Raw genomic sequence first — 27,672 nt, 5'->3', positions numbered from 1 at the left:
TGGGGGAGAGTCTCATTAACACTGGGGAAGAGTCTCATTAACACTGGGGGAGGAGTCTCATTAACACTGGGGGAGGAGTCTCATTAACACTGGGGGAGAGTCTCATTAACGCTGGGGGAGAGTCTCATTAACACTGGGGAAGAGTCTCATTCACACTGGGGAAGAGTCTCATTAACACTGGGGAGAGTCCCATTAACACTGGGGACGAGTCTCATTAACGCTGGGGGAGGAGTCTCATTAACACTGGGGGAGGAGTCTCATTAACGCTGGGGAAGAGTCTCATTAACACTGGGGGAGAGTCTCATTAACACTGGGGAAGAGTCTCATTAACGCTGGGAAAGAGTCTCATTAACACTGGGGGAGGAGTCTCATTAACACTGGGGAAGAGTCTCATTAACGCTGGGAAAGAGTCTCATTAACACTGGGGGAGAAGTCTCATTAACACTGGGGGAGGAGTCTCATTCACACTGGGGAAGAGTGTCATTAACACTGGGGAAGAGTCTCATTAACACTGGGGAAGAGTCTCATTAACACTGGGGGAGGAGTCTCATTAACACTGGGGAAGAGTCTCATTAACACTGGGGAAGAGTCTCATTAACACTGGGGGAGGAGTCTCATTAACACTGGGGAAGAGTCTCATTAACGCTGGGGGAGGAGTCTCATTAACACTGGGGGAGAGTCTCATTAACACTGGGGAAGAGTCTCATTAACACTGGGGGAGGAGTCTCATTAACACTGGGGGAGGAGTCTCATTAACACTGGGGGAGAGTCTCATTAACGCTGGGGGAGGGTCTCATTAACACTGGGGGAGAGTCTCATTAACACTGGGGAAGAGTCTCATTAACACTGGGGGAGGAGTCTCATTAACACTGGGGGAGGAGTCTCATTAACACTGGGGGAGAGTCTCATTAACGCTGGGGGAGAGTCTCATTAACACTGGGGAAGAGTCTCATTCACACTGGGGAAGAGTCTCATTAACACTGGGGAGAGTCCCATTAACACTGGGGACGAGTCTCATTAACGCTGGGGGAGGAGTCTCATTAACACTGGGGGAGGAGTCTCATTAACACTGGGGAAGAGTCTCATTAACACTGGGGGAGAGTCTCATTAACACTGGGGAAGAGTCTCATTAACGCTGGGAAAGAGTCTCATTAACACTGGGGGAGGAGTCTCATTAACACTGGGGAAGAGTCTCATTAACGCTGGGAAAGAGTCTCGTTAACACTGGGGGAGAAGTCTCATTAACACTGGGGGAGGAGTCTCATTCACACTGGGGAAGAGTGTCATTAACACTGGGGAAGAGTCTCATTAACACTGGGGAAGAGTCTCATTAACACTGGGGGAGGAGTCTCATTAACACTGGGGAAGAGTCTCATTAACACTGGGGAAGAGTCTCATTAACACTGGGGGAGGAGTCTCATTAACACTGGGGAAGAGTCTCATTAACGCTGGGGGAGGAGTCTCATTAACACTGGGGAAGAGTCTCATTAACACTGGGGAAGAGTCTCATTAACACTGGGGGAGAGTCTCATTAACACTGGGAGAGAGTCTCATTAACACTGGGGGAGAGTCTAATTAACACTGGGGGAGAGTCTCATTAACACTGGGGGAGATTCTCATTAACGCTGGGGAAGAGTCTCATTAACACTGGGGAAGAGTCTCATTCAAACTGGGGGAGAGTCTCATTAACACTGGGGGAGAGTCTCATTAACGCTGGGGGAGGAGTCTCATTAACACTGGGGAAGAGTCTCATTAACACTGGGGGAGAGTCTCATTAACACTGGGGGAGAGTCTCATTAACACTGGGGAAGAGTCTCATTAACACTGGGGGAGGAGTCTCATTAACACTGGGGGAGATTCTCATTAACGCTGGGGAAGAGTCTCATTAACACTGGGGGAGAGTCTCATTAACGCTGGGGGAGGAGTCTCATTAAAACTGGGGGAGGAGTCTCATTAACACTGGGGAAGAGTCTCATTAACACTGGGGAAGAGTCTCATTAACACTGGGGGAGAGTCTCATTAACACTGGGGAAGAGTCTCATTAACACTGGGGGAGGAGTCTCATTAACACTGGGGGAGGAGTCTCATTAACACTGGGGGAGAGTCTCATTAACGCTGGGGGAGGAGTCTCATTAACACTGGGGAAGAGTCTCATTAACACTGGGGAAGAGTCTCATTAACACTGGGGGAGGAGTCTCATTAACACTGGGGAAGAGTCTCATTAACGCTGGGGGAGGAGTCTCATTAACACTGGGGGAGAGTCTCATTAACACTGGGGAAGAGTCTCATTAACACTGGGGGAGGAGTCTCATTAACACTGGGGGAGGAGTCTCATTAACACTGGGGGAGAGTCTCATTAACGCTGGGGAAGAGTCTCATTCACACTGGGGAAGAGTCTCATTAACACTGGGGAGAGTCCCATTAACACTGGGGACGAGTCTCATTAACGCTGGGGGAGGAGTCTCATTAACACTGGGGGAGGAGTCTCATTAACACTGGGGAAGAGTCTCATTAACACTGGGGGAGAGTCTCATTAACACTGGGGAAGAGTCTCATTAACGCTGGGAAAGAGTCTCATTAACACTGGGGGAGGAGTCTCATTAACACTGGGGAAGAGTCTCATTAACGCTGGGAAAGAGTCTCATTAACACTGGGGGAGAAGTCTCATTAACACTGGGGGAGGAGTCTCATTCACACTGGGGAAGAGTGTCATTAACACTGGGGAAGAGTCTCATTAACACTGGGGAAGAGTCTCATTAACACTGGGGGAGGAGTCTCATTAACACTGGGGAAGAGTCTCATTAACACTGGGGAAGAGTCTCATTAACACTGGGGGAGGAGTCTCATTAACACTGGGGAAGAGTCTCATTAACGCTGGGGGAGGAGTCTCATTAACACTGGGGAAGAGTCTCATTAACACTGGGGAAGAGTCTCATTAACACTGGGGGAGAGTCTCATTAACACTGGGAGAGAGTCTCATTAACACTGGGGGAGAGTCTAATTAACACTGGGGGAGAGTCTCATTAACACTGGGGGAGATTCTCATTAACGCTGGGGAAGAGTCTCATTAACACTGGGGAAGAGTCTCATTCAAACTGGGGGAGAGTCTCATTAACACTGGGGGAGAGTCTCATTAACGCTGGGGGAGGAGTCTCATTAACACTGGGGAAGAGTCTCATTAACACTGGGGGAGAGTCTCATTAACACTGGGGGAGAGTCTCATTAACACTGGGGAAGAGTCTCATTAACACTGGGGGAGGAGTCTCATTAACACTGGGGGAGATTCTCATTAACGCTGGGGAAGAGTCTCATTAACACTGGGGGAGAGTCTCATTAACGCTGGGGGAGGAGTCTCATTAAAACTGGGGGAGGAGTCTCATTAACACTGGGGAAGAGTCTCATTAACACTGGGGAAGAGTCTCATTAACACTGGGGGAGAGTCTCATTAACACTGGGGAAGAGTCTCATTAACACTGGGGGAGGAGTCTCATTAACACTGGGGGAGGAGTCTCATTAACACTGGGGGAGAGTCTCATTAACGCTGGGGGAGAGTCTCATTAACACTGGGGAAGAGTCTCATTCACACTGGGGAAGAGTCTCATTAACACTGGGGAGAGTCCCATTAACACTGGGGACGAGTCTCATTAACGCTGGGGGAGGAGTCTCATTAACACTGGGGGAGGAGTCTCATTAACACTGGGGAAGAGTCTCATTAACACTGGGGGAGAGTCTCATTAACACTGGGGAAGAGTCTCATTAACGCTGGGAAAGAGTCTCATTAACACTGGGGGAGGAGTCTCATTAACACTGGGGAAGAGTCTCATTAACGCTGGGAAAGAGTCTCATTAACACTGGGGGAGAAGTCTCATTAACACTGGGGGAGGAGTCTCATTCACACTGGGGAAGAGTGTCATTAACACTGGGGAAGAGTCTCATTAACACTGGGGAAGAGTCTCATTAACACTGGGGGAGGAGTCTCATTAACACTGGGGAAGAGTCTCATTAACACTGGGGAAGAGTCTCATTAACACTGGGGGAGGAGTCTCATTAACACTGGGGAAGAGTCTCATTAACGCTGGGGGAGGAGTCTCATTAACACTGGGGAAGAGTCTCATTAACACTGGGGAAGAGTCTCATTAACACTGGGGGAGAGTCTCATTAACACTGGGAGAGAGTCTCATTAACACTGGGGGAGAGTCTAATTAACACTGGGGGAGAGTCTCATTAACACTGGGGAAGAGTCTCATTAACACTGGGGAAGAGTCTCATTAACACTGGGGGAGAGTCTCATTAACACTGGGAGAGAGTCTCATTAACGCTGGGGAAGAGTCTCATTAACACTGGGGAAGAGTCTCATTAACACTGGGGAAGAGTCTCATTAACGCTGGGGAAGAGTCTCATTAACACTGGGGAAGAGTCTCATTAACACTGGGGAAGAGTCTCATTAACACTGGGGGAGAGTCTCATTAACACTGGGGGAGAGTCTCATTAACACCGGGGGAGAGTCTCATTAACACTGGGAGAGAGTCTCATTAACGCTGGGGAAGAGTCTCATTAACACTGGGGGAGATTCTCATTAACACTGGGGGAGAGTCTCATTAACACTGGGGGAGAGTCTCATTAACACTGGGGGAGAGTCTCTGAGCACTAGTTAATGGTTAACCAGCGATAAGACCAGTTTACTGCGACCAGTTACAGGAACCACAGAAACTTTCTCCCTATCAGTGTTATGAAGCGAAGCTGCAGAAAACGTTACATGGAAGCAGCAGATGCACGGTGTTGACATAGCTACGGTTGCCGTTAGATACGGTGCATGACAACCATTTCTGTTGTAGTTTCACACTGATCAGCATCAGAAGTAAAACCTGTGTTCGTACATGTTTGGTAGATTTCACTACATTCTCGTGTTTGATACATTAAAACATGTATTACACTACATTACACATATTAGAAACACATTTTATTTCCTCAAAGTCTTCATTTCTCCAAGACTTTGGAGAAAAGTTCATTTCTTTTGTTTAGTTTTAAATTGTGTTTTTTGTTTGTTTAGTTTAGTCTAATTAGACCCTCATTTTAATTTTTATAAATCTATTTTTTAAAGCTTTTATTTGTGTTACCTGAACACATAGAAGCAGCTCCCCTTGTTCTGGTCCTGATGGAGGTTTTCCTTCCTGGTTCTGGTCCTGATGGAGGTTTTCCTTCCTGGTTCTGGTCCTGATGGAGGTTTTCCTTCCTGGTTCTGGTCCTGATGGAGGTTTTCCTTCCTGGTCCTGGTCCTGATGGAGGTTTTTCCTTTCCCTCCAGGTTCTGGTCCTGATGGAGGTTTTCTCTCCTGGTTCTGGTCCTGATGGAGGTTTTCCTTCCTGGTCCTGGTCCTGATGGAGGTTTTTCCTTTCCCTCCAGGTTCTGGTCCTGATGGAGGTTTTCTCTCCTGGTTCTGGTCCTGATGGAGGTTTTCCTTCCTGGTCCTGATGGAGGTCTTCCTTTCTGGTTCTGGTCCTGATGGAGGTCTTCCTTTCTGGTTCTGGTCCTGATGGAGGTTTTCTCTCCTGGTTCTGGTCCTGATGGAGGTTTTTCCTTTCCCTCCAGGTTCTGGTCCTGATGGAGGTTTTCTCTCCTGGTTCTGGTCCTGATGGAGGTTTTCCCTCCAGGTTCTGGTCCTGATGGAGGTCTTCCTTTCTGGTTCTGGTCCTGATGGAGGTTTTTCCTTTCCCTCCAGGTTCTGGTCCTGATGGAGGTTTTTCCTTTCCCTCCTGGTTCTGGTCCTGATGGAGGTTTTCCCTCCAGGTTCTGGTCCTGATGGAGGTCTTCCTTTCTGGTTCTGGTCCTGATGGAGGTTTTTCCTTTCCCTCCAGGTTCTGGTCCTGATGGAGGTTTTTCCTTTCCCTCCAGGTTCTGGTCCTGATGGAGGTTTTCTCTCCTGGTTCTGGTCCTGATGGAGGTTTTTCCTTTCCCTCCAGGTTCTGGTCCTGATGGAGGTTTTCTCTCCTGGTTCTGGTCCTGATGGAGGTTTTCCCTCCAGGTTCTGGTCCTGATGGAGGTTTTCTCTCCTGGTTCTGGTCCTGATGGAGGTTTTCCTTCCTGGTTCTGGTCCTGATGGAGGTTTTCTCTCCTGGTTCTGGTCCTGATGGAGGTTTTCCCTCCTGGTTCTGGTTCTGATGGAGGTTTTCCCTCCTGGTTCTGGTCCTGATGGAGGTTTTTCCTTTCCCTCCAGGTTCTGGTCCTGATGGAGGTTTTCTCTCCTGGTTCTGGTCCTGATGGAGGTTTTCCTTCCTGGTTCTGGTTCTGATGGAGGTTTTCCCTCCTGGTTCTGGTCCTGATGGATCCGTCCTGGTGTTATTTTGTCTAGGCTTTTCAGTCTACATCCCATCTCCTTCTCTTCCGTTCCTCCTGCTGGGAACCATCACACCATAGCAGCATGTCGGCCTGATTTGCTGAAGACTCATTCAGAGCAGGTTACATCTTCTCATGGTGACACCTCCATCATCGTCCAGGCTGGGCAGAAACCTTCCGTCCACTCCAGGACGCAGCAGGTGTGTCGGGGTTTGGTCAGCAGTGAAGAGGAGGTTCAGGTTTCAGCCATCTTTATGTTTTCATCTAATTTAATCTGCTTTCTGGACTGAATGCAGCACATTTTAAACCAAAAACACGCTAAAGTCTGCGACTCAACTGTTTCTGCGATCATCTTATTTACCATGTTTAGTGTGTGTGTGTGTGTGTGTGTGTGTGTGCGCGCGCGCCAGGTCTCACCTGCTATGTCCCTGCTGGCGGCATGTCCACTTCACGGGTCTCCTCTGGGGAAACGGAAGTATCCGGGGCCATCGTTGCCATGGCAACGGCCACCTGTCCCGTCTGCTGGGGCTCCGGTGGCACGGCGCGTGACCTCTGCGCGCGGCCGGAGGGCGCTCCGTTCCTGCGGAACGAGTTCCTGATGCCGGTGGACACGCGGCTGGAGAGGCGCCTCACCGCGCCCCCCAGACCCACCCGGTCCTTCTTCAGCAGCCCCACGTCATCCTCCAGCTCCGCCGCGAGCACCTCGATGTTCCCGGAGTACCAGAACACCCACCAGATGAGGCTGAGGAAGATGATGATGGCGCCGGCGTAGATCAGCAGGTCGTAGAAAAACACGTTGACGAACACCCCGAGGAGCAGCACGAGCAGTCCCACGGTGTCAAAGGTCACCGCGAGCCAGAAGCAGCACGTGCAGCGACCCAGACCCCGATGCGCCGGCTCCATGTTCGCTCGCGCGCGTTTCCTGTTTGCGGCGGCTGGAAGGTGAGCCAGGTGAGGTCTTCACATCAGGGCAGCCTACAGGGAGGAGGGGCCGCCTCACCTGGTGGGCGGGGCCGCAGCACCTGCACCTGGCTGGAATAACACCCCCCCCACACACCCTGCTGGAATAGGGTGGATTACCCGGGTCGGGAGTCAGGTCCTGCCTCAAGTGGAGGAGTTTAAATATCTCGGGCTCTTGTTCACGACTGAGGGAAGGATGGAGCGCGAGATGGACAGACGGATCGGTGCGGCGTCTGCAGTAATGCGGACTCTGCGCCGGTCTGTCGTGGTGAAGAAGGAGCTGAGACAGAAGGCGAAGCTCTCGATCTATCAGTCGATCTACGTTCCTACCCTCACCTATGGTCATGAGCTGTGGGTCGTGACCGAAAGGACCAGATCTCGTATACAGGCGGCTGAAATGGGTTTCCTCCGCAGGGTGGCCGGGCTCTCCCTTAGAGATAGGGTGAGGAGATCAGAGTAGAGCCGCTGCTCCTCCGCATCGAGAGGAACCAGTTGAGGTGGCTCGGGCATCTGGTCAGGATGCCTCCTGGACCTCCCTGGTGAGGTGTTCCAGGCACGTCCCTCTGGGGATCTCCACAGTGGATCAGATCAGTGGATGGATGGATGGTTTCTGAAACCTTGAATTTCTCCTCGGGGATAAATAAAGTGTCTTTGGTTTGATTTGACCTCTGACCTAAAACTCATTTCACGGCAGACAGCCAGACTACACAAACAGTGAAGTAAGAAAATTAAATAAAAAAATAAAATAATGTTCATCCTTATAGATCTGCCTCTCTGGTGCGGTTCGGTCTGGAGAAGCCTCTTTGCTCCCGTTGCACCTCTGGTGGTCGGCTCCTCACCATCACCGCCTCCAGCTTCAGCCCCCCCTGCCGGCGCAGCTCCCCCAGCGGACCACAGCATCCAGAAGCACCATGGCAACCACCCACTGATGGACCGTCAGCTCACCTCTGCAGGACGTAGAGCCTCTCTGGGCCTGCATCAGTGTTTAGTCCAGTTTATTGTTCCAGATGAGACCTGGCATCAGTAGGATGTGACTGTCCCTAAAACAGACAGGCAGGGGAGAGGACTGCTGTTTCTGGGTCCAGGACCAGCTCTTTGGTCTGAGAGGTGTCGACCTGGCGCTGGTTCCTCCCTGCACCCCCAGAACTACGGGTCGGTACCGCCACATGAACAGTTTGCAGTCTGGATGTTGGATCAGTCCGGTTTGCAGAGACCAGCTGGAAGCACATGAAGCTCCAGTCTCACACTGGCTGATTGCAGCTCCAGAGAAGAAAGGAAGCTTCACCTGTAAAGGTGACTCATCAAGTTTTAAAACCGCTGATTCAGCCTAAATCATATCGTTTTGTCATCACATTAATTTTTATTCTGTCCGAGGTCGTTGCACCAGTTCCAGTTAAAAACTGGTTGTATCATCATCCATCATACACACACTGTGGAAGTACAGCTCTCTGATTGGACAGTTTGATTGGTCACCAGCCAATCAGATCGAGGTATTTTCACACCTGCCAGTCCAGCAGTTGGAGCTTCAGGCCAGTGGACAGCAGCAGCATGTAAACCTTTCTCCACATGTACAAACAGGATGAAAACACCAGATTTACAAATATAAACTGAAATTATTTATATCTCAACTCCCATCTGCAACATATTTATAACTTTACATTGAGTCAGTTTAATTAAATCCTTATTAAACTGTCTGAAAGTCTCATTTTCCACCAAATATTTCTGGTTATTGTGAGACGACGGTGTGTTGCAACTTCATGGCAGGCTGAAGCAAAGCCGTCGTGAAGGACCTAAAACATAAAGATGTGTAAAACTGTTCCAGTCCGTCACTGGGATGCATTAATGTTTCAGACTGGAACCATCATCATGCGTTTCTGCCTAATAAAATGCTTTAATGACAAGTCTTAAAGTTTTCTGGAACGTTCCCTGCAGAACACTGAACAAGATGCATCAAGGAGGAGGTTCCAGGTAAACTCTGGTTGAACTACCATCTGTCACCACACACATATATTAAAAATATTTTCACGCATCATTCAAACATCACTGAATATAAAAAAATCTGAAAAAATGTTAAATTTAAAACTGATGAAAGAATTAAAAAATGGAAATTTTCATACATGGAAAAAAAAAATTAAAATCCAGTTAAACTGTGTGAGAAAATGTGAGGCTACGAGCAGCAAGGTGGACACACGAACACGGCCTCCAACACCAAACACACTTCTTCTCCAATCAATGGTTTTATTGTCGTAGCGTTTGCTTTAATAACATCTCAACACGCTCAAGCACACCGCCAGAACGCCGCTGCTAGAACGCTCCCTGTCCAGGACGCCCCCTGTCAGGGACGCCCCCTGTCAGGGACGCCCCCTGTCAGGACGCCCCCTGTCAGGGACGCCCCCTGTCAGGGACGCCCCCTGTCAGGGACGCCCCCTGTCAGGGACGCCCCCTGTCAGGGACGCCCCCTGTCAGGACGCCCCCTGTCAGGAAGCTCCCTGTCAGGGACGCCCCCTGTCAGGACGCTCCCTGTCAGGACGCTCCCTGTCAGGACGCCCCCTGTCAGGGACGCCCCCTGTCAGGGACGCCCCCTGTCAGGACGCCCCCTGTCAGGACGCCCCCTGTCAGGACGCCCCCTGTCAGGGACGCCCCCTGTCCGGGACGCCCCCTGTCAGGGACGCCCCCTGTCAGGACGCCCCCTGTCAGGGACGCCCCCTGTCAGGGACGCTCCCTGTCAGGACGCCCCCTGTCAGGGACGCCCCCTGTCAGGGACGCCCCCTGTCCGGGACGCCCCCTGTCCGGGACGCCCCCTGTCAGGGACGCCCCCTGTCAGGACGCTCCCTGTCAGGGACGCTCCCTGTCCGGGACGCCCCCTGTCAGGGACGCCCCCTGTCAGGACGCTCCCTGTCAGGGACGCCCCCTGTCAGGGACGCCCCCTGTCAGGACGCTCCCTGTCAGGGACGCCCCCTGTCAGGACGCTCCCTGTCAGGGACGCCCCCTGTCAGGACGCTCCCTGTCAGGGACGCTCCCTGTCAGGGACGCCCCCTGTCAGGACGCTCCCTGTCAGGGACGCCCCCTGTCAGGGACGCCCCCTGTCAGGGACGCCCCCTGTCAGGACGCCCCCTGTCAGGACGCTCCCTGTCCGGGACGCCCCCTGTCAGGACGCCCCCTGTCAGGACGCTCCCTGTCCGGGACGCCCCCTGTCAGGGACGCCCCCTGTCAGGACGCCCCCTGTCAGGACGCTCCCTGTCCGGGACGCCCCCTGTCAGGGACGCCCCCTGTCAGGGACGCCCCCTGTCAGGACGCTCCCTGTCAGGACGCCCCCTGTCAGGGACGCCCCCTGTCAGGGACGCTCCCTGTCAGTGACGCCCCCTGTCAGTGACGCCCCCTGTCAGGACGCCCCCTGTCAGGACGCTCCCTGTCCGGGACGCCCCCTGTCAGTGACACCCCCTGTCAGTGACACCCCCTGTCAGTGACACCCCCTGTCAGGACGCCCCCTGGCCGGGACGCCCCCTGGCCGGGACGCCCCCTGTCAGGGACGCCCCCTGTCAGGGACGCCCCCTGTCAGGGACGCCCCCTGTCAGGACGCTCCCTGTCAGGACGCTCCCTGGCCAGGACATGAGAAAGCAAACGTGGGTAAAAGCCGTGGGAGACAGGAACACCCCAGATAAACATTTGGTTTTGTCTGCTTGGCTCGGAGCAGGACTGCGCTCCACGTGTGCGTGGACACAACTTCTGCCTTTCTGTTGTTTTCCAAAGCAGAAAAATAAAGATCTGGAAGAAGGAAAATAAAACATTTGAAGAGAAACAATGTGGGCAGAGCAGAGTGGGGAGAGATGGGGGGGTTTAACCCAGAATGGCATAACGGAGCTCTCAATATGAGAAAGCTGACTCCTGTGGACATCATAGTTGTCTTTTCTTTAAAAACAGGTTTCTTCTCATCCGTTGGTTTGTCTCAAGCTGATCTTCGACACACAAAAGGGGGGAGGAGGTGGGCTCCTTCTCAGAGACGCCCCACTTGTCCATCCCGTTCAGTCCCGCTCAGCAACCAGCTTCAGAACCTTACCGATGGCGATGGTTTTACCTGGAACACAAGACACCGTCATGTAGACTCCCAAAGCCCATGCCAATAAAACAAGCAGAAGGAGGTACGGGCCCAGGTAGACGCGGGCCCAGGTTGGCCCAACACACCTGGTACACATCAGACCTAATCAGCAGAGCTTGTGTAGAGCTTGGCATCAAACTGCACCAGTGTTGCAGCAGGGAAACTCCTAACATTAGCAGGACTGTGGGACTTGAGCACCAGAGTTGCCTACCCCTGCTCTAGATAAACCTTCTCCGCATCTTATTTTGAAAAACTGCTGCTGCTCCTTCCTGCCTGCTGAGGGTGGCCTCTACATGACCTCTGACACTGTTCTATGAAAGGCATCTTGTATGAAACCGACAAACAGACTGATTTATGCAGGAAACCTTGTTTCACCTCGTCAGTCAACGTCTCAAGCGGACGGTTCTGCACGCCACCATAACCCCAGTCAGACAGTTTGTTGTGCGACTATCATGGTTCCGAAGTTGTTCATTTCTAGCAGACTGCGTTTAACCGGAGTGACATCAGTGTGGCAGTAAACCTCGTTTATTTACGTCTAAATGATTATTTACATCCAAATGATTGTTTATTTACGTCTAAATGATTATTTACATCCAAATGATTGTTTATTTACGTCTAAATGATTATTTACATCCAAATGATTGTTTATTTACATCCAAATGATTGTTTATTTACGTCTGAATGTTTATTTACATCCAAATGATTGTTTATTTACATCCAAATGATTGTTTATTTACGTCTGAATGTTTATTTACATCCAAATGATTGTTTATTTACATCCAAATGATTGTTTATTTACGTCTGAATGTTTATTTACATCCAAATGATTGTTTTACGTCTAAATGATTATTTACATCCAAATGATTGTTTATTTACGTCTGAATGTTTATTTACATCCAAATGATTGTTTATTTACGTCTAAATGATTATTTACATCCAAATGATTGTTTATTTACGTGTAAATGTTTATTTACATCCAAATGATTGTTTATTTACATCCAAATGATTGTTTATTTACGTCTGAATGTTTATTTACATCCAAATGATTGTTTTACGTCTAAATGATTATTTACATCCAAATGATTGTTTATTTACGTCTGAATGTTTACACGTAGTAAATGATTGTTGGAAGTGTTCATAAACTCTAAAACAATGTTCTGAAATCCTAAAAACAGCCTTACGATGCAAAGTCTGACGATTCTGTAAGAAGCTACAAACAATCAGGACGGAAGTTTTTGTTTTTCCTGACAAACACGAACGCGTTTCCCCGTTCCTCTGTGGACCAGGTCTGGACTCTCCAGCTCCACAGATGAACCTTGGATCCTGCAGGACGCCCGTAAAGACACAATGACATGATGTCTGGCAGCTGATCGGAGAGCTTTTCTGAGACCACGTGGTTAGCAGCGCGTCCGTCCGTCTGCAGGTTCCTACCTTCATCCCGTAAGGTGAACCGTCCCATCTGTGGAAAGTCTTTAAAGGTCTCGAGGCAAATGGTCCCTGCAGTGCGCAGACGGGCGATGCAAACCTGGTCCTGTTTGACAAACCGAGGCCGTGTCTTACTCTTCTCTCCCGTCTTCTTGTCCACCAGACAGATTAAGGCCTGCAGGATACAGACAAACTGTCAGCTGTCTCAACAGACTGGGTCCTACGGTGGCGGCGGCGCGGCAACAACGGTCTTACTGTAATTTGCACTTCTTCAATGCAGGTGTGAATGTGCAGGACTGCATTGTAACCTGGACAGATGATGGATTTGTGTTCAATGATGACAATCTGTGGAGGAGAAGCAGAGATCAGGAGTCGCTTCATCCAAACAAGCATTCCCCTGACGATGTCAGAGTCTACGTTTCCCCGAGGCTGCTGTACAGCGGAGTCTGCACTACGTCAGCCGAGACTGGCTTCAGAATTCACCCCCTCCCTCCCCGAAGCAGCGAGCCGCAGTTTGGACTGACCTGGGCGTCAAAGGTGCGCCCTGAGTGACAGAGGCTCTCAGCGGTACACAGGATGAAGCCGGGCAGGATCTCCTCCTCCTCGATGCCTTTCAGCCGCAGCTTGAGGTTTTCCCCGGGTCCAGCATCGTCCGTCTCCACGTCGTCTGATAAGAGGCTTAGCACCTCCACCACATGCTGCATGACGACAGAGGACAGAAAACATGGTGAGGTGTGCAGAGCGTCATGATCAATCATCACATAGAGGAATTCATCAGTTCCAGCCGTTGCTTCTCATCTATAGGGACCAACCAACGTGGAGAGCAACACGTATGGCGTGCTTTAGCCCCGCCTCCATACAGGGAAGGCTTTTCACCGGTCTGCTTGAAAGCCGGGGTCTGGGTTGGCCTGCTAACGGCTGGCCTGCTAACGGCTGGCCTGCTAACGGCTGGCCTGCTAACGGCTGGCCTGCTAACGGCTGGCCTGCTAACGGCTGGCCTGCTAACGGCTGGCCTGCTAACGGTTGGCCTGCTAACGGCTGGCCTGCTAACGGCTGGCCTGCTAACGGCTGGCCTGCTAACGGCTGGCCTGCTAACGGCTGGCCTGCTAACGGCTGGCCTGCTAACGGCTGGCCTGCTAACGGCTGGCCTGCTAACGGCTGGCCTGCTAACGGCTGGCCTGCTAACGGCTGGCCTGCTAACGGCTGGCCTGCTAACAGACTATCCAGCGACCAATCAGAACGTGGCGTCCTCCATCATCAATAGAAGAAGGATGTGATGCAGATTGTTTGGTACGAGACACGTCAGCTCCTCACAACTTTCCTCACAATAGCCGTCCTGCAGAGCTTCACAGCGTGGACGCTGAGCAGAGAAACACTCATGTCCACAAAAGTAAAAACAATCCTGCGACCCGATCCAACTAAATATCCTTCTGCACGGTGTTCAGTCTGTCGTTTTGACCTGATAAACGTTTCTGTGTGGAGAACAGATGTTTTAACGTTGTCCAGGAGGTTCGGTTCCTCTGAGGTACGGCCAGCTTCAACACCAAACCAAAGGAAATCCGTCCAGTCAGACCCCCGGACCGTCCTGGGTGGAACCCCCCACTGGGTCGCTTCTTTGGTTTGCACATTGACAGTTCCCTAAAGGAACGCTCCCAGCACTGGGATCAGAAAGTCGGGAAGCATTCAGAGTCTTACCCTGTTGGGCATCATGACGAGCTGCTGTGCTTTACTGATAGATCCCGACTCCAGCTTGCCCAGGATCACGGTGCCCATGTCCTGACGACACAGATCAGAATGGAGGGGACAGTGTGTGAATGTAAACGCTGAGGCCATGTCACATGCAGGAGCTGGAAGACCAGAGGACGTTTGTGAGGATGTCCACTCGGCCACAGCGCTACCGTACCTTGTATTTGTCTACGATGGGCAATCTGACCGGACCGTCGCTGGATCTGTTGAAGTTTGGCAAACTGTCCAGGTGTGGAATGAATGGTAGACCTCTACAACGACAGGAGAAATCATTGGTTTTACCGTCGCCATGACAACGGAAGGAGCAGTGCCAGGAAGCAGAGACTTACGTGTACCACGGACACATGTCAGTGGGCTCCTTCAGGTTGGCCCCCGTCAGCCCGGAGCAGGGCATGAAGTGGATGTCTTTCTTCGGGTTGAAGCCGACTTTCTTCAAAAATGGCACTAGTTTCTCTTTACACTCCTCGTACCTGCAGGTCCAGACAGGAAGACGGTGTCAGCTAGCGCCGAGCGATACAATGATATGGGGCCGGGTGATACGGGGCCAGGCGATACAGTGATAAGGGCCGGGTGATACGGGGCCAGGCGATACAGTGATAAGGGCCGGGCGATACAACGATACGGCGCCGGGCGATACAACGATACGGCGCCGGGCGATACAGTGATAAGGGCCGGGCGATACAACGATACGGCGCCGGGCGATACAACGATACGGCGCCGGGCGATACAACGATACGGCGCCGGGCGATACAACGATACGGCGCCGGGCGATACAACGATACGGCGCCGGGCGATACAACGATACGGCGCCGGGCGATACAACGATACGGCGCCGGGCGATACAACGATACGGCGCCGGGCGATACAGTGATAAGGGCCGGGCGATACAACGATACGGCGCCGGGCGATACAACGATACGGCGCCGGGCGATACAGTGATAAGGGCCGGGCGATACAACGATACGGCGCCGGGCGATACAACGATACGGCGCCGGGCGATACAACGATACGGCGCCGGGCGATACAACGATACGGCGCCGGGCGATACAGTGATAAGGGCCGGGCGATACAACGATACGGCGCCGGGCGATACAACGATACGGCGCCGGGCGATACAGTGATAAGGGCCGGGCGATACAACGATACGGCGCCGGGCGATACAACGATACGGCGCCGGGCGATACAACGATACGGCGCCGGGCGATACAGTGATAAGGGCCGGGCGATACAACGATACAGCGCCGGGCGATACAGTGATAAGGGCCGGGCGATACAGTGATAAGGGCCGGGCGATACAACGATACGGCGCCGGGCGATACAACGATACGGCGCCGGGCGATACAACGATACGGCGCCGGGCGATACAACGATACGGCGCCGGGCGATACAGTGATAAGGGCCGGGCGATACAGTGATAAGAGCCGGGTGATACGGGGCCAGGCGATACAGTGATAAGGGCCGAACGATACAGTGATAAGGGCCGGGCGATACAGTGATAAGGGCCGGGCGATACAGTGATAAGGGCCGGGCGATACAGTGATAAGGGCCGGGCGATACAGTGATAAGGGCCGGGCGATACGGGGCCAGGCGATACAGTGATAAGGGCCGGGCGATACAGTGATAAGGGCCGGGCGATACAGTGATAAGGGCCGGGCGATACAGTGATAAGGGCCGGGCGATACAGTGATAAGGGCCGGGCGATACAGTGATAAGGGCCGGGCGATACAGTGATAAGGGCCGGGCGATACAGTGATAAGGGCCGGGCGATACAGTGATAAGGGCCGGGCGATACAGTGATAAGGGCCGGGCGATACAGTGATAAGGGCCGGGCGATACAGTGATAAGGGCCGGGCGATACAGTGATAAGGGCCGGGCGATACAGTGATAAGGGCCGGGCGATACAGTGATAAGGGCCGGGCGATACAGTGATAAGGGCCGGGTGATACAGTGATAAGGGCCGGGCGATACAGTGATAAGGGCCGGGCGATACGGGGCCAGGCGATACAGTGATAAGGGCCGGGCGATACAGTGATAAGGGCCGGATGATACGACCAAAACCTCATCTCCCCATACAGCTCCTCTAATATCCCATAACGATCCATAACCACATAAAATGTAATGTGTCAGTCATCAGTTATGTATCAGATGTTGCTAGGCAACAACAGCAGGGATCTCCTTCCATCTGGGGGAACTATGGCCGTATGACGTTCCACAGGTAAATACCTGCTGCAGCGTCTGGAGTTTATTCTGAGCTTTCTCCTCCACTAGACGCTGCTTTTGTTGACTCTATTCTTTATTCTGGATTCTTTATCCTAATTCCTGCAGGTGATGAAATGAGTTAGTTGTGTCGGAGTCCGTTGTTGGGACTGTGAGCTGGTCTGTTGTTGGTTCCACGTCGGTCTTTTTTATATCCAAACCGCATCCAGACAGAAATTTCCCTCTTTTAGGAACAAGATCATCAGTTTAGGTTTGCTGCTCATCTTTTAGTGAATTATCCTCTGAAACACGTCTGCTACCGTCTTCCTCCAGGTTTCTTTACATAAAGAGCATATAGACATAAAATACTGCAGTAAAACAGCTTATCGTGGCGTAAACGATAGAGCCTCAGATAAAACTACTTATTGTCCAGACGTTACATATCGTCGTATCGTCCAGTCCTACTGTCAGCCAGGTGGGGTTTTATGTTTAATGGTCAAATCTAAAACATTTCCCGAGCCGGAGGACAGCGTTGTGTTTTACATCCTTCCTACGAGACGCGACCTGCGCTTTAATGATGTGGGCAGGATTACCGCAGAAACACGGTCGGATAAAATAACCTGAACATGTAGAAATGACTCTGATCATGAAACAATCTACTTTCAGATTAAATGTGCTGAGTTAAAGAACCGTTGTAAACTGCAGTTTCCTGCAAACAACCCAAACAAATCAAATACAAACAAAATATCAACTGAATGTAAATAATATTAAATATGAATAAATGATTAAAAATCCAAACATGTTCTGATTTAAATGAGTTATAAAATGTATGAAATGTTTATATTTAGACAGAAAACTCCAGATCTTTATCTGTCATGTAATACCGGTTTGTGGAGACATTATTTATTCCAAATACACCCAGTAATCTCAAACAAAAGAGATAAAAATGAAAATGTGTAAGACATGATAGATACTTGTTTGTACCAACACACTGTGGAGTTACTGGTGTTACTGGTACGGCCCACTGGAAGCCACTGAAACTGCACACTGCAGGTGTGTGTTGCTTCCTGCATGGTGGTCGTATTTCTGTCCGTTTAATCTTCTCCTTAATGACATCAGTACCGACATGAGACGCACGGCGTCACCGTCCACCCACCTCTCCAGGCTCCAGTTGACCGTAGGATCGTCCATCTTATTTACCAGAACGATCAGGTGCTTCACGCCAGCCGTCTTCGCCAGCATGGCGTGCTCCCGCGTCTGTCCACCTTTCTCAAAGCCAGTCTCAAACTCTCCTTTCCTGGCAGAGATCACCTGGGGGGGCAAAGCGGTCAGATTGCTGCATCATTTACAGGCTACCGTGTCTTAACGACAACAAACACATCGACTGAATCAGGATGTTTAGATGCTCATGGCTGTGAAAGCATCAGAGGAGTCTTCACGATGTCTGGCGATGACGGCGGCCCACTGATCCCGTCGGAGCGGCGTCTCTTCCACAGATTAACACTGAAGTAGCGTCACACACCAAACAGCAGCAGCGTGGAGACATGTTGCTCTTTATGTAATAAAAACGTAATAAAGAGGGAACTAAATAACAGCAAACTACGTCGTGGTGGAAAAACAGACCATTTGACCCCCACATCCACCTTCAACACACCTGGAAAGGTGAGTCTCTGTAACATGAAAGCTAATGTTATCGATGTTGGCATGGAGGTGCAGCGGTGCAGATGTTGGCTTGTTGCGGCAGGTCCGCGGGTCGCCTTACTGGTAGTGGATAGTAAAATAAACGGATACGAGAACTGGCTTCATTTAAAGCCCAACATTTTGCAGCTGCAGACGAATAGTTTCAGTTTGTAAAGAAAGACCTGATGAAGTTTGTAAAATAGACACGACGATACGATGCGGACTGAGAAACGTGGTTTGTGTCGCCGTGGATACGACAAAACGTTGTACAGCTTATATACAAGCCTCCAGCCCTGCAGAAGGACCGGAAGCTGTCTGCTCTCTGATTGGACAGGAGTGTTTTCAGTTTGAAGGCTTTAAACACCGCGAGCAGCTTTGTGCACGTCAAGTCGGGGCGGTGCGCGGAGACTCACAGCGTTAGACTCAGCTGGAGGACCCGTTTTAGCGTTTAACTGGAGCAGACTGGCTCTACTGGGCGTTCAGGAGGAGAATGACACGTTTACTCAACAGTTTCCATAAAGGAGGACTTTTCCATGACGAGACTGGGATAACTGGTTTTCCTGGGTCTGTTTACGAGACACAGCTGATGCTGATGTAAGGGATGGTTATGGGACACGTGTTGCAGAGAAATTCAGTTGTAAACATGTAAAACAGCGAGACGTTGGCTTGGCTGACATCCACACACACACCGCTAGAAATCCTAAAACGTTTCTTTTTCCCGCTCAAAGCTACAAAAGATGAAGTCATTTAACTTTCTCAGCCTGTTTGGATTATTGACTGAAACAGAAGCTACAGGACTTTCTACGTTAATGTCAGAGGATGGAGCCTGTCGTCACACGTCTACGCTCAGATTTAATGCCGTTTAAAACCTTGTTCAACATCAGCATCTGGTCAGGGAACATTGACTGGATCCCATCAGATTAACCTTTTTTCCCAGTCCATGGAAGGAACTCTACCTGTTTTACCAGTCATATGATGAAGTGTGCCCACTAAGGCCAGTAGCTACTTGTTTGTGGTAAATTTCCACTTTTATATCTAATCAACACTTAATAACCAGATATTATTTAAGACAGACAGGAAAAATGATCCTGACCACATAACGTAACGATGAACTGCTGCAGCTGAGCCAGGTGTCCCACGCTCGCTTCCTGTGCTGGTTTTATTCTGGAATATTCTGCTCTGAACGTCTCCACTCACCAAAACAGCCAGGTCTGCTTGCGACGCTCCACCGATCATGTTGGGAACAAAGCTTTTGTGTCCCGGAGCGTCTAGGATGGTAAAATGCTTCTTGTCTGTCTCAAAGTAGGCGCGGCCCACCTCCACCGTCTTGCCTTTGTCCCTTTCTTCCTGGTTGGTGTCCAGCGCCCAGGATAGATACCTGAAGACGGACAGCGTTCAGCACACGGAGCGTTTCCCACCAGCAGAAACGGAGACGTAAACACTCACCAGGTCTCTCTGTTCTTCTCCTTCGCTTCTCTCTCGTACTTCTCTAAGGTCCGCTTGTCTACCATGCCCGTCAGATACCTGCCGGAGACACAAGGAGGCGTCAGCGCTCTGGTTACGCCACGGACGTCCCGCCAAGGTGTGCTCAAGCCGACCAGAACCGGTACTCACATGATTTGTCCTCCGATGGTGGACTTCCCAGCATCTGGAGGAGAAAGGAGAGAGTCAAGGAGAGAACGGCGTTCCTGTCCGAGGCCACAACATAAAGTCAGATTTTCCTCCCAGGGTCACGATGTCGTGTTGCGTTCTCTCCATGGCAACACGTCGTCACTGACCAACCAATCACAGGCGAGCAACAGAAGAGGTGCACAACAACCTACGTGGACGTAACACCTTTAATAGAACCTGTCAGGTTCTGGACCTTAAAATGAGGGAAAATCTTCGTGGTGGGAGTAGAAGATGGGTGCGCGCAGGTCTTTGTGTGGGAAATGGAAGTTGCTGCGTGTTTATTCTTCACAAGGGTGTGGTGGGGGCGCGGGGTGGGGGGGGTTTGGCTCATCGTATCGGTGTATTCTCCCCCATATCAAAATACGGCAGATTTACGGGGAAATAATCCAGGAAATGCACGGAAAGACGAGTAAAAACAGGAGTTTCCGGACCAAAACGTGATAATCAACAGCTATCCAGTGGACCGGGTCATTTAGGCTTTAAAAGGAGTGACTCCCTGTTGCTAGGGGGTTAAGGCCTTGACAACATGTCTGAAACATGTTCAGGTTGGTGCTAAAGGGATCAAACTTTCAAGAAGTTTGATCCCTTCTGATCACACACGCAGGCAGGGCTGTTAGGACGTGGTTAAAATGGCTTCCTGTGAAACTTCCAGCTGTGCCATGAAACAGGAAGTTGCTGTAACCCAGGTAACGGAAGCAGGAGGCGTTTTTCAGTCTGACCATCTTTGCACATGAACACCCACCCAGAGTCAGAGTGCCACCTAGTGGCCACATGCCGGTATCGACTGTGTGAAAATCCCGTTTGTGTGAACTTCGCGCGACGTGTCAGAAAGCAGGTCGTTGCGGCGCCTACCGAGGAGCCGGTTGCTACGTGTGGGAGGATGACGACCAGACAGAAAATCCCAGTACGAGTACAAACCTGCAGGTGAGCGGCAGTGTGCTGCAGGAGGAGTCGACACGGCCCAGCGGCGCTGAAGGTGCGATGGTCGAGAGCCGCCGTACGTCTTAATTGCTACGTTTACATGAGAGTTTTAATTCCTGTTTAATCCTGAATAAAAGTTAATTCCGCTTTAAATTGATGGAAAAACGACCAAGTAAACACTTCATTCCATTAATTGCATTAAAAAAATGCAAATTTCTATTCTGAATTAAAACCTAACTCTGATGTAAGTGTCTGGTTTATTTGCATTTTAATTCCGAACTATTTAATTCCTCTGTCATGTAAACCTTCGTTCCGCTCCAAGTTAACTCCGGTCGTTCTGAGCATGCTCGTTACCTTGTCCTGTCCCGATGACGCGCGTTGTTTTACCTCCCGTGTTTGGTGGTCTATCTTTCTTCTCCTTCTCAGTTGCTGCAGAAAGTGAAGTAGTATGCTGGTGTTGAGCTGCTACTTCACATTTATAATAAAAATAGCACCGAAACTGGTTCTTATTATGTAGTTTTTACAAGTTACGACTGAAAAGATGAGAAGCAGGGAGAAAACTTTGTTTATTTCCGGTATACATCATACGTCACGTCCCTCTGTCCAATCAGAACCCTTCCCAACCCGCCGCTCTGAAGAGGAGTTAAGTGAGGACATGTTTCATGTAATCGTTCATTCAGAATCATTATTTTCATGTAAACTCGTAGGAGAATACGGATTATTAGTTCCGTATTGAAACATCGTGTGACCGTAGCCATGGTGAGTCGAACTAACTTTCACGCCGTTTCCTGTCGCTCAAACAGCTTGAGTGGAAAAGGGCAAAGCGATGGTTTGTGTGATTGCCGGCGAGCGGCTTGTGGCGACACGCAGCTTCGTTCTGAAGGAGAGAATCCTAATTCAGTTGCAAGCAGAAGGAAAGGACGACAGGATCGGGCCGGTTTCAGGCAGATCTGACGCGGCTCAACACAACAAACCAGCCGGGTGTTACCGGCTCTCCGCCAGCTGGTGGCTCTGAGTCGCTTCCATTAGTCGCCCGTCTGACAGCTGCTCACGCTCACCTACGTGTCCGATGAACACGACATTGATGTGCTCCTTCTTGGGGGCGTCTGGTTGTGCAGGTGGGACCTTCGGCACGGGGATCTCCTCTTCTTCCTCCATCATTTCTGGAGCCGTCTCCTCCATGGTCGCAGGCTGCCCCGGTCCCCGGTCCCCACCTCCCGGCTCCTCCTCGCTGGGCTCTGCCTCCGTCTGGTCCCATGGCTCCTCTGTGGTCATCTCTGCGTCGCCGTTCTCTACAGGAGCTGCAAAGGGAGGGGTCAGAGCGTTACTCCTCCTGGGTCATGTCGATGGAAGTCTCGTATCGGTTCTCGCTGTTCCCCAAACTGTTACGCCGTTCAACATCTACTGTAAAAATCTGAACATTTTACAACTTGGGAAGCGAACACATCTGCACACCCGCACACACAATGTTTTTATGACGCAGCGGACGTTAAAGACGGGCTCATGGCAAGCCTGGGTGTCCTACAGGGTTTATTTCACACGTTATCTCACTCTGAAGTAGGGCCACGTATGTTTAAAGTGATAATGAAACACTCCCACTGACCGTGACAAGACGACCGCAAAACACAGACAGGCTGATGCTAATCTGCAGCAAAACGCAGAGCTCGTCGCTTTCAGGACCGAGGAGAAGGCGGCGTTCTCCAGCACAAAGCAAAATGGTGGCCATGTTTCTGCAGTTTCATTAAAGTTTATTCCTCCTTGGCGGGAACAGCTGAACAAGCAGAATCTACCGTCAGCGTGCTCATCTGAGTCGTGTTTGTAGGTTTTATTCAGAGTGAGTTCACCGCATGAAACCGTCTTCATCAGGACATTTACGGTCACATGTGGAAAACTGGCGAGACTTCACACAGCGGTCCTCCAACTGGGGGGGATAACTGCTGACATCTATCGACTAAATCTGGGGTTTGGACTGGTGGTCAGCACTGCAGCCCACAGCGAAGGTGGTCACCGGTTCAATTCTTGGATAGGAATGAGAGTGTGAATATCCGGACCAGTGACCGGTTACCAGTCCAGCGTGTACCCAGTGTCTGGCCTGGCCGTTGCTGGGACAGGTGATTCAAGCAGCGACGGATTGCAGTCTAGAACACCAACTTTTTTTCTCCGCCACCGACAACTTCTCGGCGAGTTATTTACGCTGGCGCCGCCAACGCGCTACTGAGCATTAAAGTCTTGGTTTTATTCCAGCCGTGTGGGACAGTTGTTTCTGTTCACACGGAGTGACCCGGTGGACGTTGCATAACGTTAACTTTTAACACGGAGATACCCCTCGTGTCTCCACGGCAGTGACGTCGCCTGCTGCTTCTCTACTCACCGACAGGAAAAGGAACTTTCCACATCTGGAGGTCTGACCCGCATCCAGCCATGAAATACCTGGAAGCCTCTAATGAGGCTTTTAATTCTGCGAGGTGCGATTATCGACTGACCAGGCAACTGTAAATGTCACGGAAAGCTAACAGAGCAGCAACATCTCTGTCAGCTGACTCGTTTGGAGGTTTGTAGAACAGGATCAGTGAAAATCATCCAGGTCTAGACCGCCAACACGCACATATGACCACGAGTGGAGAAGGTGTGAAGTTTGCTGGAGCCATCGTGGATGTGAACCAGCTAACAGCAGACAGTCGCGCTACAACAGCCGCTGGCTTTTTCACACCAGACATGATGGTGTAACAATGTGACGTCTAAATCCCACGGAGGTCCAGTATTAAGCCTGTTCCATCCTCCACGAGAAGCAAGAACTGAGTTCTTGTTCTCGAGGCTGCAAGAGCAAGAAAAAACGTCTTGTTCGGCAGGTCCATACATACTCCAGGAGAAGCAGGTCTGCAGCGGGGAGGGATCACTGCGGGGGGGGGATGTCTGCTTTATGTGCCATGAGCCCGGATGTTACCTCCGCCGAGGAGGTTGTTTTCCCCGGCATCTTTTTGCTTAAGATAACTTAAAAGGTTACGGAGGGATTTTTATAAATATTCAAGAGTTGTTGCAAATGTAAAAATGAAGAACTGATTAAATTCTGGTGGTGATGCGGATCACCGTTTGGATCCAGGAATGTTTTAAAAGGATTCTTTAACATTGTGCTTGGTGGAGGTTTCCGCTCTCGGAGTTTCTAGTTTCATATTTAACGAGCAGCTTCGTCCGCGGCAGGGCGGGTCGTGCACGCGGCAGGGCGGGTCGTGCACGCGGCTGGGTCCGAGTGTTTTATTGCCACATGTTAAAATGTTGGTACTTTCTCACCACCTCGATAAGCTGTTTTATCAAAACAATCCGTTTTACCAGCAACAGCAAACACACGGAAGCAGCAACTCCGCTTCATGCTTTCTGTGTTAACCACGCCCACCTCCAGTGTCCGACCAATCACACGATACTTCTCGCAGCCCCGCAAGAAAAAAGTTCTGCCAGCCCGGTGTGTCAAGAACCGTCTTCAAACACATCCGCGAGAACAAAATGACGTCATTTTCTTCTCGGAGCCTCGAGAACAACAAAAAGTTCTCGTGGAGGATGTAACAGGCTTTATACAGGTTTAATATGCGGATGCAGAACCAGTTTATGAAATATTTCCAGTTTCTACTTCTGTACACCTGCAGTGACGGGTCTGATGGCAAACGAATCGCGTCTGTCTTGTTATATCCATCAGTCTGGAAACCTCCAGCAGGTCTGAGGAAGGGGAAGACTTGGGGATCTCCAGCTGCTTTGTTTGGCTCCAACGCTGCAGCATGTTGAGCACGACAGGCTTATTTCCCAGGCAGGCTTTCTCTAACGCAGTCCTGTTGGTAGGATCTTCAAACTGAGACAAAGTTCTCCATGAAGACGCTCAGGCCAGGTTGGACCTCTGAGCGGACACTGAAAGCACAATCTGTCTGCAACGCTGTCAGATTGTTGTTTTCCCAGATAAATCACAGGCTTCCCTTTCAGCATGTTTGCTTGGATATTTTAGCATTAGCTTTATCATAGTCTATTGTACTTTAGAAGTTTTTTAATGAATTGGAACTGGATGAACTCATAAGTTGCTCTTATAAGCAATGTATGGTTTACCAGAGCCCCATGAAACCTCACGCAGTAACAACCATGACCAGATTTACAATAAAGTTCACAGGAACAGATTTCACATTGGGAAATATTCTTATCTGCCAAATTTCAGGACTGGGACTGGAATCCCAGAAGGTGGATCGCTGTCTCTCTTCCCACATACAGGAGTAACAGCATACCTGCATTTAGCAGGCAGAAACTGTTCTCTAAACCGCCTGAAATAGAGGACTGGAACCACCGCAGCTGTGTGCCACCTCCATCTAAAACAGCATGTTAACACCTGACAACCATGTCCTGCTCTCTGCTGGGTTTGTTAATCCTGCAGCGCATGTTCAGGCAGTCAGTATGCACACAGGATCACAGCTAGACAACTTACCAGAGTTGTCTGAAACCTCCACGGTTGGTATTATTCATGAGTTACTGTGATGAAAGTACGTTTAAAGTTCATTTCATGACGTATTTACCAAGTTCTACTGCCTACCATCATTGCACCACAGATCCTCATGCCAGCAGTCAAAATGAACAAAGATTTCCTAAATCTCATGTTTCCAGTTCTGATCTGATCAGAACCTGGGCTTCATTTGGGGAAATAACTAAGCAGGACTTCATCGTCAAACTACGGACTTACAGTCAGACACAGAGTTAAACTCTGGTCTTTCCTATCTCCACTAACATCCACATATCTCTGCTCTGCATTCACCAGCTTTTCTGCGACACATTTGACTCCATTTATGAGCGGCACGCGACAGAACATCCACGTCACGCAGCACGCAAACCAGTTTGTCTCCCACTAAGACTTTAGCATCAAGCAGTAAACTGGTGTGTTCCACAGTAACACAGTAAAATGTAAGCCACATGCTTTGTTTGGAGTCTGGCAGCGTGTGGAATAAGTTGCTACGTTCCTGTGGAACTGACACACTCAGCAGTAAAACCGTAGAGGGTCATGGACATGCTAACCAGTTAGCGCTCCGTGATTGGGATAAGCTAATGCCGGTTGAGTTAAGAACTTTAAAAAACAACTATAAATACGCCTAAAACCTTAACACCGCTAGAGTAAGTTTTACAGAAACATAATGTACCATAAAAACCATAACTATTCCCTTTTTGACAATATCCTCAGCTAGTTGGTCGCGCTTCAAGAAACGCGTGTCTGTACGTTAGCTAGCATGCTAGCCAGCGGGCTAGCCATGAGCTAGCCAGCCCAGGCTGCCATATAGGTGTTAGCTAGCTGTATGCTAACGCGGTGTAAGCTAGCTTTAGGCTCACGCCGGGCTAACTAGCTGCTGGCTAACGCGGTGCTAAGTAGCTGTATTCTAACGCGGTGCTAGCTAGCTGTATGCTAACGCGGTGCTAATTAGCTGCTGGCTAACACGGTGCTATCTAGCTGTATGCTAATGTGGCTAACCAACGTGACAGCGGACTCACCAGCGGAGTCGAGATGTCCCGGGTGTGCTACCGTGGCACAAGCGGGCACAAACTCCGCTGCGTTTACATTGGGCACAAAAGGTTTAGCGTTCACATTTAAGGTCGTGAACGCCGACTCGAGCTGTCCGTCGACTGTGGCCTCCACATCGTCCTCTTCTTCCCAGGAATCAGGGGCAGTGTCTCTCGAGTCCATCGTGGGTTTTCACGGCGTGAGGTTTGAGCTACGCAGTTCTTGGTCCCTGACAAAGTCCGCCCAGATCCCGAGGTTGAGGAGCGGCTAGAAGCTTCCCAAACCCAAATGTGATATTTAATTTCCGATTCACATGGAATACAGCTGTCGGTTTCTGTCGGTCCGGACGCCAACGAGGATATTCGACTCAGCACTCCCAGACACGGTCCGCGTGAGCTAACGCATCCTTCAGTCGCTGCCCGCGGGGAATGCTGGGAAACGTAGTCTACGTCAACCGGAAACACTCCCTAAGCATTTAGAACTACAAGTCCCACAGACGACTCTGTTTATTTCAGAACGTTTCAGGGACAGCAGCAGATCCCAGGTGGGTATTTATTTGTTTATTTAATGACTTAATTTATTTTATTCTTCTTCTGTAGTCATTTTATTTATATTTAATTATGGCTATATGCTGGATTTAATGGTTAATTTTTGTTATTCTATGACTGTTCAATGAATGTCAATTTAAATAAAAGCATTTTTAAAAAGGCCTGGGGGTGGAGCACAAGAGTGAGCGTCTGGTGGCCGGGCCTTCACCCATGGGGCCTGGTCGGGCTCAGCCTGAAAGGGTTACATGGGCCCCACCTCCCATGGGCTCACCATCTGCGGGAAGAACCGTAGGGGTAAGGTGCAATGTGAGCTGGGCGGCAGCAAGAGGCAGGGACCCTGGGGGTTCAATCCCCGCAGGTTTGGGCATTCTCATCAACCCCAGCTTGGTGCCTGCACGTTGGGGTTTACCCCGGTGGATGAAAGGGAAGTTTCCCTCCGCCTCCGGGTGGGGGGACGGGTCCTGACTGTTGTCTGTGCTTATCCACCGAACATCAGTTCAGATTACCCACCCTTTCTGGAGTCCTTGGAGGGAGTGCTGGAGGGTGCTCCTTCTGGGGACTCCATTGTTCTGCTGGGGGAC

At 50.5% G+C, this 27,672-nt stretch overlaps 2 protein-coding genes across 2 annotated transcripts; both read right to left on the bottom strand.

The window, feature by feature from the left end:
- Window positions 1-6,753: 6,753 nt before the first annotated feature.
- LOC306765247 (transmembrane protein 238) lies at window positions 6,754-7,236 on the bottom strand (the record flags this gene model as incomplete). Its single annotated transcript, XM_079252651.1, has 1 exon — window positions 6,754-7,236. The coding sequence occupies one exon, from the start codon at window positions 7,234-7,236 to the stop codon at window positions 6,754-6,756; it is 483 nt and encodes a 160-aa protein (XP_079108777.1).
- Window positions 7,237-10,736: 3,500 nt separating this feature from the next.
- On the bottom strand, window positions 10,737-26,940 carry gspt1l (G1 to S phase transition 1, like). The gene is made up of 13 exons (XM_079252412.1): window positions 26,534-26,940; window positions 22,087-22,329; window positions 20,051-20,084; window positions 19,883-19,960; window positions 19,634-19,814; window positions 17,913-18,067; window positions 14,890-15,030; window positions 14,718-14,811; window positions 14,510-14,590; window positions 13,339-13,512; window positions 13,070-13,159; window positions 12,821-12,989; window positions 10,737-11,368 (listed from the first exon to the last, which is right to left on the bottom strand). Exons 1-13 carry the CDS (start codon window positions 26,724-26,726, stop codon window positions 11,316-11,318), a joined length of 1,686 nt encoding a protein of 561 aa, XP_079108538.1. The 5' UTR covers window positions 26,727-26,940; the 3' UTR covers window positions 10,737-11,315.
- Between the last annotated feature and the right edge of the window lie 732 nt (window positions 26,941-27,672).

The sequence above is a fragment of the Telmatherina bonti genome, assembly GCF_933228915.1.
Source record: "Telmatherina bonti genome assembly, chromosome: 14".
Lineage (NCBI taxonomy): Eukaryota > Metazoa > Chordata > Actinopteri > Atheriniformes > Telmatherinidae > Telmatherina > Telmatherina bonti.
This window is presented reverse-complemented; position numbering and strand designations above follow the sequence as displayed.